The sequence below is a fragment of the Stylophora pistillata genome, chromosome 6 (assembly GCF_964205215.1).
Source record: "Stylophora pistillata chromosome 6, jaStyPist1.2, whole genome shotgun sequence".
Taxonomy (NCBI): domain Eukaryota; kingdom Metazoa; phylum Cnidaria; class Anthozoa; order Scleractinia; family Pocilloporidae; genus Stylophora; species Stylophora pistillata.
The window spans coordinates 17172218-17184069 of NC_142524.1; the positions used below are offsets into that span (position 1 = coordinate 17172218).

The 11852-nt window shown below is 37.4% G+C and overlaps 2 protein-coding genes and 1 long non-coding RNA gene across 3 annotated transcripts; 2 read left to right on the plus strand and 1 right to left on the minus strand.

Moving 5' to 3' along the window:
* The first annotated feature begins 1432 nt into the window (after positions 1 to 1432).
* On the plus strand, positions 1433 to 4244 carry LOC148728573 (uncharacterized). Its single transcript, XM_088724675.1, has 2 exons — positions 1433 to 1642; positions 1784 to 4244. The coding sequence occupies exon 2, from the start codon at positions 1796 to 1798 to the stop codon at positions 3491 to 3493; it is 1698 nt and encodes a 565-aa protein (XP_088580801.1). The 5' UTR covers positions 1433 to 1642; positions 1784 to 1795; the 3' UTR covers positions 3494 to 4244.
* On the minus strand, positions 2988 to 6556 carry LOC148728574 (uncharacterized). The gene is made up of 3 exons (XM_088724676.1): positions 5699 to 6556; positions 5316 to 5503; positions 2988 to 5169 (listed from the first exon to the last, which is right to left on the minus strand). The coding sequence occupies exons 1-3, from the start codon at positions 6286 to 6288 to the stop codon at positions 4256 to 4258; spliced, it is 1692 nt and encodes a 563-aa protein (XP_088580802.1). The 5' UTR covers positions 6289 to 6556; the 3' UTR covers positions 2988 to 4255.
* A 530-nt stretch (positions 6557 to 7086) lies between these two features.
* On the plus strand, positions 7087 to 10370 carry LOC111324062 (uncharacterized). The gene is made up of 2 exons (XR_002694230.2): positions 7087 to 7293; positions 7543 to 10370. It is a non-coding gene; the product is annotated as an uncharacterized LOC111324062 (long non-coding RNA).
* Positions 10371 to 11852: the final 1482 nt, after the last annotated feature.

The following is an 11852-nucleotide window of genomic DNA, read 5'->3' on the forward strand; positions in this document are numbered from 1 at the left end:
AATTGAATTAGGATTCCTTAAACACCGTTTGACAGCACATGTATTATAACATGGTGTGATGTGCTTACAGAAAAAATTATCAACCATACTACTTGTTACGTTCCGCTAAAAGGTCTTTTTGAAATAGTTGATAAAAAGATCTCTGGGGTTGCAACACTTGGTACGAATATCACAACGTGAAGTTCCTATCCTACACTCTGTAACATCTTAGTTCACAAATCGAATATCAGTAAACAGGTCTCTTCCATTTAAGTGTCGCATATAGAAAAAGCAATGCAATAAAAACAACAAATCAGAATATGGAAATCTTTCGAAAGTGATGTAAAATGGTCCAACTGGTTGAAAAACTAGTCTAGTCAGTTCAATGACCTTTTTAGATGAAATAGTCCAAACGCTTAAAAATGGTCTTACTAGATAAAATGGTGATGACGGTGAAGATGGTCTTGATACATAAAATGGCCCAACTGGTCATATGGTCTAACCAGAGAGAATTATTTAAAGGCCCATTTCCAACCGAGATTCCTTGCGCGCCCGGATCATTTTTCATATATGAAAATTACGCTATTTTCCTCGTAGTTGCGGAATCGCTTTGTTATCTTCTTCCATCTTACTAATTAGGGCTTTCAAAGTTCCATCTTGAATCATGTGCGAACAACAAACTATCGTAGTATCCATATCAGTAAATAGTTTTTAATTTTTACATGTATGACGGTGAAAAACGTCATTTGAAAAGTTGATGCTGCCGACTGAAGCGGTCTAGAGGAAGGCCGAGTCTGCCCAGCTCGGCAAAGGTTATTCGACTTCGAGAGTCTGTGTATGATTTGTGGAGGGCAAGGAAACCAACCATGGGTTTCGGTAACAATACAGACAGTGCTTTTGCAGAAATGTTACTGCACTGATGGAACTAGAGACTCCGGGGAGGTTTTTGCGAGTTGAGAATAATTATTTGACTGATTTTTACTTGAGATCCTGAGATATGTATGTAAGCGATCTCATTTGTAGAAGTCATTATTCTATAATTGAAATGCGTACTAAATCATTTTTGGCCAATATTGGTTATTTGTTTATATTTTATTTAGTGTTGAAGCCGAACAATTTCCTTCAACATCAGGTAAGCTTTGTACAAGTTTTGTACACAGACTCGATTTATGATTTTTCAGTCTCAAATATTTAGCTGCAAATTTGTTTACTGTATTATTCACCAAATCTTTGTTTTCCTTTTAACCCTTTAACTCCCAAGATCTGATTTTGAATTCTCTCCTCTAGCTGATACACATTTCCTTGTAAATTGGTTATGAGAATTTGGTGTTCAATCAAGGTAACAACTTCTACCTGATAAGTTTGTGGATTCTCATTACCTGTTTGCTGGATCATGTATGGATATTATAGAGAGAAGTTACATGTTGATCACTTCTGGGAGCCAAAGGGTTAATACGTGCATCAAGAGTTCCGGAAGGTAATTCGCGCGCAATGCATTCTGGGATAGTCTCACAAAAAAAGTGGGCACCAAGCGTGACAATATGGCGTGTGTCTCTGTATTCAATGCGTTCTTTGAAGCGTGTCTTTATCTATAATACAGTCTTTTTGTTCTTGTAAGTGATATCAACTGGAAAATAATCTTCGTGGGTATTATATTCAAAAGGTAAGTTACAAATTTTAACTTTGTTTTAGCTGTTTTTAAGCTTTTAATGGTAGTAGATTCAATCCTGCGCGCGAGTGACATTCGCGAATACAAGAACTGTCAAAAGTCAAAGATTCTCATCGTATTTTTATTACTTTGCAGCCGTTTAATGACATGGTCTTTGGGCACAGAAATTGTGCAGTATTTGGGTGCCATAACAGTGGGAAAAAGCTTGAGAAATGGGCTTCACAGCAATGCGAAGTTCACGATTGTTTACACGGCACTCCGCCATGTGACTGTCCGCTGCCGTTCAAGCTATTTCCGTTCCCTACTGAACGCAAAAACAATGAGGGTAGAAAGCGCTGGATCCATCTTCTAAAGAGAAAAGGCCCGAAAGGAGAAGTCTGGCAACCTAATAATTCGTCGAGAGTCTGCAATGAGCACTTTGTTGATGGGAAACCCACGAAAGAAAACCCTGATCCTGTACTCAAAATGGGCTACGAGACAAAGTCTACTCGTAACCGTAAACCGCCTACTGATAGATCATCATTACTAGAAGAAATGAAACGTTTAAGAACTCAAGATAATACTCAAGATAATACACAAGATAATATTCAAGATGATACTCAAGATAATGCACATGATAGTCAAGATGCTCCTGTGATTCAAGAACCAAGTAGTTCCTCGTTTATAACAGAAGAAGAACATTGTACTACTGCCGGTCGACCCGACCATATCACTCACGATCATGCATATTCGTTTGGCTGGTACAACCTAGAAGATCCTGACTTCTGTATGAAAGAAAAATGCTTGCAGGAAAGACTCAAGCAGTTCAATGAGATCAAAGATCTCAAAGAAAAACTCCAAGAACTTGAAAGTGAACTCAAAGCATGTAAGATAAAACTCAAGGCCAGACAGCGTAAGGGACTAGAACATTCTGATTTGAAAACAAATTCATCTGTTCGTCTACTAACCGGCCTACCATCAAAACGAGTATTCAATAAGTTGTTTGAAGTAGTGAAGGGAAACATTAAAAAAGTAAACTACTGGAGTGGCCCAAAAAAATCTACTAAAAAAGGAAGAAACTTCAAAAAAACACCAAATAAGTTTGGCCCTAAAAGAGCTTTGTCAGAAAAAGATGAGTTTCTTTTGACCTTAATGAAACTTCGACTTGGATCAACAAATGCTGACTTAGCACAGAGGTTTGGAATTTCAACTACAAATGTAACAAATGTTGTTACTACCTGGGTGAAAATCCTAGCAAGTGAACTTAAATGTTTGGTTTACAATCCCTCCATCGATGTTGTGAAAGCAACTTTGCCCGCAAAGTTTAAAAAGCCAGGCTACTCTAATGTACGCCACATCATTGATTGCACAGAAATATTTATTGAAACCCCAAGCGACCCAAACCTTAGAGCAGCTACGTGGTCAGACTACAAGCATCACAACACTGCTAAGCTGTTGGTATCAATAACACCACATGGTTTTTTCAATTTCTTATCCAAAGCATGGGGAGGGAGAACTTCAGATGTGCATCTGACAAGAGAATCATCATTTTATGATATCATTGAACCTGGCGATGAAGTGATGGCAGACCGTGGATTCACAATTGCTGAAGACCTCTTAATCAGAAGCTCAAGACTACACATCCCCCCTGGTAAACGTGGACAAGAGCAGTTCACTAAAGCTGAAGTTGCTAAAACAAAAGAAATTGCAAATCTTAGAATCTTTGTTGAGCAAGCAATAAGACGGTTGAAGACGTTTAGACTGATAAAGCATGAACTACCAATATCACTGCTTGGCAGTATAGACAACATTGTACTTATTTGTGCAGCCTTATGTAACTTGTATAGACCCTTGGGTAAAAAATGATTAACAAGAAATGTACAAATAGCTAAAAAGATTGACAGCATTTAACCCATGAAAGAATATAAACTTCATAAATTTAGAGGATACCAATATGTATTAGTCTAAGTTCTTTCTTAGGTTAAATGTTATTCAAAATCTCTGCTCTACTAAGTATTTACTAGCAACTAGTATAGAGTGCAATCACTTAATCTTTCATACAAATGGTACCAAATAATACTAAATAGTGTTGATAATGGTACATAACAAGAAACTTAAGTATTAGTATGATTTAGTACCATTTAATGCTTCAGCTATTCAGTATGTGCACTCTGAATAAGAACTGTTATATTATTTGCACCACAAGGACCTCACAAGAGAAAAATTATTCTGGTAGAGTGATTACAATCATTAGATATAATTTGTAAATATTTTTCTTCATTTCACAGCTCATATGTCGCTGAACACAAATAAATAATATATTATTTATTATTACTATATATATAACTGCAAACAATATCAAACTGTAACATTTTCAATCATACTGAAGTGTGGTCAATGCATTACTTGTATAAAATTTCATGATTTGATTCATCCATTCCAGTTTCCACAACAGACAATTTTACTGTTCTATTCAGAGACTATTTGAGTTCAATTTAGAACTGTCAGACCAGTTTTTCCAGATATGAAATTGTAAAAATTCTAAATTGTATATAAAATGTACAAATGTATTTTTAGTGTTTACACCATGTAAATAAAGTTTTGTATCAAGTTATAATTAACGAGCATTCATTCACTTAAATACTTATTATAAAACCAACTTAGGTTTTGCTTTATCTTTTCCCAGTAATCATTATTGAACTTGATTAGCTCCAGATGATAACCCTTTTGGGTGTAGACCAGGAAGTGACACCATGTTCTCTTTGTCACAGCCATTTGTCCCTGTATCTGTGCAAAATATGCATGCTTCTCTTTCAAGACAATTTTGCCATTAATCTTTACCAGGTAGGAAAGATTGTCTTCTGATGGTAAATCATTAACAATAGAATAAGGGCACTTCACTTCTAGCACCCCTAATCCACAACAGGAACATTCAACAAGCAGATCAGGGGATGCTCCAATGAATTGGTCAGATTCATCAATAAATAGTCCACACTCTCTGAATTTTGCATCTTTGTGCTCCCTCTGAAACAGTTTCACATACTTATCCTTAGCAACTTTCTCCATGTTTCTTCCATATTTTAGAGCAGGTAAATGTTCCGATGGTCCATTACTTTTACCCTGGATTGTGTCCACTAGTTCCTGTGCATCACCCCCCTTAGTTTTAAGGGTTTCAACTTTTGTGTACACTCTATAGAAATTAGAGGCAGTTAATCGGCCTTTTCTGTAATCGTGCCATGCCTCATTCTCAGACTGACCAATGGTGCCTTGTTCAATCAGATGTATATCATCAGCACTTAAGTCTTTCTTTGATGACTTAGGCATTACACATTCAGGTACTTCAGTATTAATTTCTATTGTAACGGAAGTTGAACACGGTTCCTCAAACTCAGCCGTTGCTAATTTGATGAATGCCGATTCTGGCAACAAGTCCTTCAAATTATTATAAAACGACTTCCTCTTTCCTTTTGGAGTCAGGGGCTTCAACTCTTCATGTGAATTGAATAACTTTCGGCGACTATCGATGGCAGGTCTGGTCGTCTCTAGAAAAACACAAAATAAAAGTAAATTAATTGCTAGGTTACAAGCTAATAAGAACTTTCTTATTTATGTCCCCAGATAACACTTATGTCTATCCAGTATACATACTGTAAATACTTTGTTTAGAATTTTAAACATAATAACATACCTTTATTTAGCTTTGAAGCCTTCCACTCCATATCACAAATTCTAGAGGGCTTGATTACAGTCTTGTTTCCTATTGGAACATTCCACACACACTCTTTGGACGTACATGCAGGATTTGTCATACCATTACGGTTTGCTGCTTCAATTCTGAACAGCAGTGCCATCACATGAATACAAGAACCACTCATACTGAAACAAGAAATAACAAATAGTTAGGGTATATGATAGACATAATATTTTAAACATTCTAAAGTATAATATATATTGAGCTTAGACCAACAACATTAGTCATAAAATCGAGGTATATGATAAACATGATATTTTAGGCTTAAATTTTGCATCAGTTACAAGTTAAAGTCTTATAAAACAGAAAGTCTAACATACCCAGCAGTACAGGTACAGTAGGCACTGATAATCTCTCCATTTTTTCTTGAACAAATCCATGATGTATGTGGTGTATCACCAACCTTCATCGAATGCGTACATTTTGCTTTCAAGAAGCAAAAATCCATATTTTCTAGTTCATGGTAGAAAACTTCTTTCAGAAAGCCCGAGTCAAATAAGCGGTATGCTTTCCCCTCTTTGTACTCATTCATGACCCGTTCGTGCAGTTTAATATCCTTTCCAGGATGATCAGCCATCAGATATTTCGTAATGTCACTTAGAAATATAGGAGGCCATGATGTTAGCCCATCTTTTTCATCAATCCATCCGTCCTTTAGCCCAAGAGGATCGGGAAGCTTGCTGCCCTCAGGAGTAAACAATAGCTTCGCTCTCTCAGACTCCGTGATGCACATTAGTTCTTTAGCCGATGCTTGTACTTGGATTCCCATCTCTGATGCTGCAAACACACGGGCTACAAGTTCAGCTTTAGCTCCAGAAGTTTTAAGATTTCGTTTACGGCAAAATAACTTGAGAGCGTCCACCTTCCATGTGTTGACTTCCTCGAGGGAAAGCTCACTTGTCTCGCTCATTTCCACGCCAAAAACGACGAGAAAACTATATGAAAACTATATACAAACTAGTGAAAACTATATACAAACTATTATTAAAACTATATACAAACTATGATCTAATTTAAACTGGAAAAAATTGTAAAATCGCGAGGTAAAAGTGTATAAATGTTGACGATGCTTTAGTTATCAAGATGGCCGCTGTCACGCTTGGTGCCCACTTTTTATATGAGACGATCCCAGAATGCATTGCGCGCGTTTCGATATCGGAGACTCTTGATGCAGGTATAGTGTTTGTGAATGACTATCCGAGTTCGCCATTTAACAATAGCGCGATTCCAAAACAAAAACAAACGACTGCAAAGGATCTCGGATGGAAAAGGGCCTTTAAATGGTTAAAATTGTCCAACCTGTTAAATTGCTCAAGCTACAAAAGTGGTCCATCCGGTTAAAATGATGCAGCCAGTTAAAATGGTCCGTCTCGTACCAAATGGTCTAAATAGAGTAAATTATACAACTGACTAAAATTCTCCAATCAGCTAAAATGATGTTACTAAAAAAAATAAAGTCCAATAGTTTTGAACAGTCTTACTAGATAAGATCTCATACCGGTAAAATGCATGGTTTACCAAATAAAAATGATGGAAATGGTTCAAATGGTCCAACATTTAAACTGGTTTAACTTTAAAAATACCCCCAATTCTTTGTTTGCACGTGACGTCGGCATAAATTCAAAAACTGGGGTCAGCCATGTTGGGGGATAACCACGCGTTACAATAGTGCTAAAGCCATTACGTCACGTTCCCTCGGCTACGGATTTTCTTGTTCTAAACAAACCGCTGTCGATCCAAGATGGCGTCTCTAAGTAGTTCTTCTCTGAGTTTATTCTTCGTTGATGAGCATAAATCCATAACAAAAGGCGAGAATCACTACAAATCAGGTCACGTTGAGACTTTTATCTACGATCAAGGAGTTATCAGAGGTCAAGTCAAAGCAAGTATGAAGGATATGTGATATATAGTGACGGTAAGTTCTACGATCATTGGCCTTCAAAACGGATCATTTTATGTGCTCTATGAACTCTTGATTTCAGTCTTATTCTTTTAAATAAAGCGCAACTCGTTTACTGAGATTGTTGTGATGAAAGGAAACAATGTATTTTCAAACATTAACGAATGCACTTCACGCTAGTTTGAGCCATATTTTTTATGCTAAGGCTACCAACGCTTTGATCGCAGCAACGCTCATTTGTCTCTATCATCCTTCCAATTTTAGATCTACCTTGATGGTAAATTTAACATAACGTAAACTAGCTGTGAATTTCCACGTGGAGCATTCGGCCGCCCACTTCATCCATGGCATCCATAATCTCAGCCGAACAGACATCCAGTGTTCGTGGAAGATGAAAAAAAAAAACTGAACCCAACAACAATCAACAATCAGCAGTTGAAATGTTCCCACTGAAGAAGCAATACAAAGCGTTATCACGAGATCCTAACGAAGAGGACAGAATTTTTTATTTTCAAGGCTGCAAAGATAAGGAAAATTTACTGGTATATGGCTGATTAGGACCCCAGAGCCACCTAAGGTTAATCCAATGCCTATCCCCACAATAGAAGAGCTTATATATTTTGAGAACCTTTTAGAAATTCAAGGTCTACAAAATCAGATTGCCCACCACAAACGTAGATCATGCAATGTCTGAACTGACCAAAGGCCAAAGAGATAACTCTATGTGGCACCAAGCAAGAAAAGGTGGACTAACGGCAAGCAACTTTGGGAGTGTCCTCAAGTGCAAAAGAGTAACACCATCTTTAATGAAGCATCTCTTTGGAGATGACCTTTCAAGACTGAACCTCTTTTCCATTTAATGGAAAAGAGGATTTAGAGTTCTTTGTTAATTCAACTGCTCTACCCGTACCAGAAACTGGTCTGTGGTTACATGAGAGAGGTATACTAGGGGCATCACCTGATGGACTTGTGGGTCAGAATCATGTCCTTGAAATTAAGTGCCCCTATACCGAACGAAATGAACTGATTGTTAATGCAGTAAAGAATGAGTCCTTCTGTTTGAAAATCAACAAAGATGGCTGTTATAACTTGCTATACCTTACGGGTAAATATCCCCTAGATAAAGGGATAAATATGATAAAGGAGTAAATATCCCTTATTTGTAAATACCCCTCAGAGGGATATTTACAAAGACACCATGTGGGACAATATCTCCTATGAGGAATTCCTTGTCAGCTAGAACCAAGTCACTAGTTTCCAACTGTTTCAACAAACCTCACTTCTTTACATTATCTTTGTCTGATATAGAGCCAGGGAACAGTGGAGTAATAAAAGTGATAACAGCATTAAGTGCCACTCCAACTAATACTTTAAATGAATTCATTCCTGTATAGCTAGGATAGGTGGCACTCTGTTGGCTCATAAGCCCTAGGGCTGCAATCTCTATATCTGTGCAATCTATCACTACTTTACAAGAGCCAAATCCTGAAAAAGAGGGTGGTGAGCAGGTGTTGTTTTTCAATCTTGATGGAATGGTTGTCATAATATCTTCAAACAAAAGATCATGTAAAACGTATGTAAAAGTAATAACAATATTAATAATAGTAACTTGAGAACAGCAAAATAGCTGTGCTAGATGTAGATTGGTGTAATTCTGTCTACATTTCATATAGGCAATAAAACTGTGATCTTCAAAAGGTATAGTAACAACAGCCCAACCATAAAAGTAAGAAATGGAATCTTTAAAACGTAAAGCATAATCAAAAACAATGTTAAAAATCTCTTTGATAGGTAAACCTGTTTCCATCCTCAAGACTTATGCACTTAGATTTGTTACACTGTATAATGAGTTTTCTGGTACTGTTCTTTTTTTTCACTGCAGTCTAGCTTCCTCTCTGGAGTACCACCTCTTGCACTGATGAACTAGCAGTAGACCTGTGTTTTGTGTTATCTTTTTCTTTGTATTTTGACACCATTTCTTCGACAGATTCTGCTTGTGATGTTTTTTCAGTTTCCGTGCCTTTGCTCAGTTTTGCCTTTGCAGCAGGCGTGCAGTCATCAGAAGGGAAAAGAGTGTTGAAATTTCGCGCAGAAATCTAAGGCCTATTTTCTTCAAAGTCATCACGAAAGTGGCAGCTGCAAACTCTGGAGTATTTTTCTCGAGATCGGTCAGCTCGTCTACGGAAAACATGCTTTAATACCACAGGAAACACTCATAAAATGTAAAGACGACTTGTAAACAAGACTTCCATATTTTCGCCACGATGATCATGTATCTGCTATCAAAACGATCATAAATCTTACCTTAAAAGTCTTAACCAACGCTTATAATCTTCTTCCTTCTTTGTACTGCTCGAAAAGCCAAAAAAACGGCAGCTATGGCTTTCTGAAGCGTGATTACAATCAGGTGCAAAGCACTGAACCATGTTGATCTTGCCGTCACAAGAACGCTTCAGTTCTGACGTTAAAATTGTCAAAAAATATCCAAGAGATATCGATAATTGAATGATTATATCAACAATTACTTTCGATTGTCTATTTTATCCGCTTTTCTGACATAAGCTAGTTTTCCGTAATAATTGGAGGTTAAGTTACCAAAACAAAGAGGTCACGTTAATGGCGCGCAACGTGAAACATTTGTTTACAACAGAAAAATCTAGCACCATGGCAACGTGACGTCACACTTTAGAACTCTATCCCTGTAACATAGCTGTCTGAAGTGTAAGTTGTAGGCGTTACGCATATGCTTGTCAATGTCATGCATTCTAAATAGCTGTCAATACTTGTAATTAGGTATGCCAATGTAGACTATTTTAAGACTTGTGCTGTAGTTTGGATTGTAATACCTTTATTTTGTGTCAACGGTAAATTTTTTCGTTGGATACTACACCGCCCACGTGCTTTGCGGAAGCCGGTATGATCGTTTTACAGTTTTAATTTCCCCTCTTATCATGCCCCAACTCTGTCTTGTCTTTGGTTATTTTGAATTTGGTTGTGTTACAGGTATGAACAAGCAAGCAATTTAAAAGTGATTATTGTTTAAGCTTTCAAGGCTGTATGTTTCTTTTGTAATAAAAATTTTCCAAACTTGGCGCATACGTATACAGTTTAGTTTGAGATTCAGCTAATTACTGATACTTGTGGAATTGATGCTGTGTTTTCTAAATAGTGATAATAACAACACAAACTGGGGGATAACCACGCACATACTTTGCGGAAGCCGGTATTGTTTCGTTGGTAAAGGCAAAACCAGGTGTGTCTCTGGCTCCTATTGACAAAGCTGCCATAGTGTGCTATGCACTCACCAATTTATCAGAGTCCATGCATTGTACCATTTGATCGAGGTGAACTTACAACCAGTTTGATTCCAGGTACTTCATGTACAATTTTTCATATAAAGGCTGTGGTTAAGGCTAGCCACAATCTGTCATTAAAGAACTTCAGTAATTCTCAAGTTCACAAAAACACAGCTTTAAGGTACACCACTGACAAGCAACATTTGTTTAGTTTGTGTCACAGATGCTAGTCGTTAATAGATACCTATACAACAAACAATCATACAGTTCAGTTAGCATTTTGACAAAAAAAGGAGTGCCCTCAAAGTAATATTTTGGTGGTTGTGGTACAATTGAATAACCTTGACATTTCAATCATGATTGCTCAGTTAATTTTTTCTATAAAAAGTTGGACAGATCTAGTTTCCTAAAGGCTCTTCTTTCAACTTCAAACATGAAATATGATACCATTTTATCTTGCACAAGTCATTGTCACAGCCAATTAATGTGCTGCCCTCCAAATCTTGTTGACAATAGCACCACAGCCCTTCCTTTTCTTCATCACCAGATGATGTTGATGAAGATGGAATGGCTAGAGCTTCACACCCTGGGCATGTATATTACTTCCCCACAATTTCAGGCAAAATGTACTTGCTTAAAAAATCAGAGGAAACAGAGCGTGCATTTTCCCAAAACTCTTGGTCAGGAAGAATCTCTGCACAAAGAGATCTATTATTGTTCACACCACAAAATCACAATGTTCAACCTCACAGATAAAGATTTGGGCCTGAGCTTGGTAGTAGGCATGAATTTTGTCAAGATGAACTTTACCAAACTCATCTTTCTTTAAAGAAAAGTTGGTTTGGCTAGCAGCCTCAGCGATTGTGGAATCCTTGTGTGCATTCATTCACACACACCCATCCCACAGCATTTGCAGTTAATAATCCCATCAGGAGAAGCTCCCAAGTATGGTCACCTTGGATCAATATTGAGACCACTGTCAGAAATTGTCAAAGACTCATGGTCAGAAATTGTCAGACGGGTAAGCTTTGTGAGCCCTACCCTCGTTTTCACAACCCCACCTCGTGGCCGCAGTTGAAAACTTATGGGCTTCAGGTTAGCATATGGACTTAACAAGACCCTTAGCAGGCTTAGCTGTATTTGTTTTGCAAGCAGTTTTTAGATTGGAAGCAGTAATACGACCTGCCTGCCTGCCATTTGGTACCAAACTTTATATTGTGGCTGCTTTCTAGCTGAAGCCTCTATTGCTCCACACTCATCAGGTGTAATCTCAAGCAA

What these genes read in the sequence shown, in the direction of transcription:
- LOC148728574 (XM_088724676.1), bottom strand. Translation starts at nt 6,288, where the DNA reads ATGAGCGAGACAAGTGAGCTTTCCCTCGAGGAAGTCAACACATGGAAG. An exon ending in TACTGTACCTGTACTGCTGG is followed by an intron (nt 5,504 to 5,698) that starts GTATGTTAGACT and finishes TTCTTGTTTCAG; the next exon opens with TATGAGTGGTTCTTGTATTC. An exon ending in GGCTTCAAAGCTAAATAAAG is followed by an intron (nt 5,170 to 5,315) that starts GTATGTTATTAT and finishes GTGTTTTTCTAG; the next exon opens with AGACGACCAGACCTGCCATC.
- LOC148728573 (XM_088724675.1), top strand. Translation starts at nt 1,796, where the DNA reads ATGGTCTTTGGGCACAGAAATTGTGCAGTATTTGGGTGCCATAACAGT.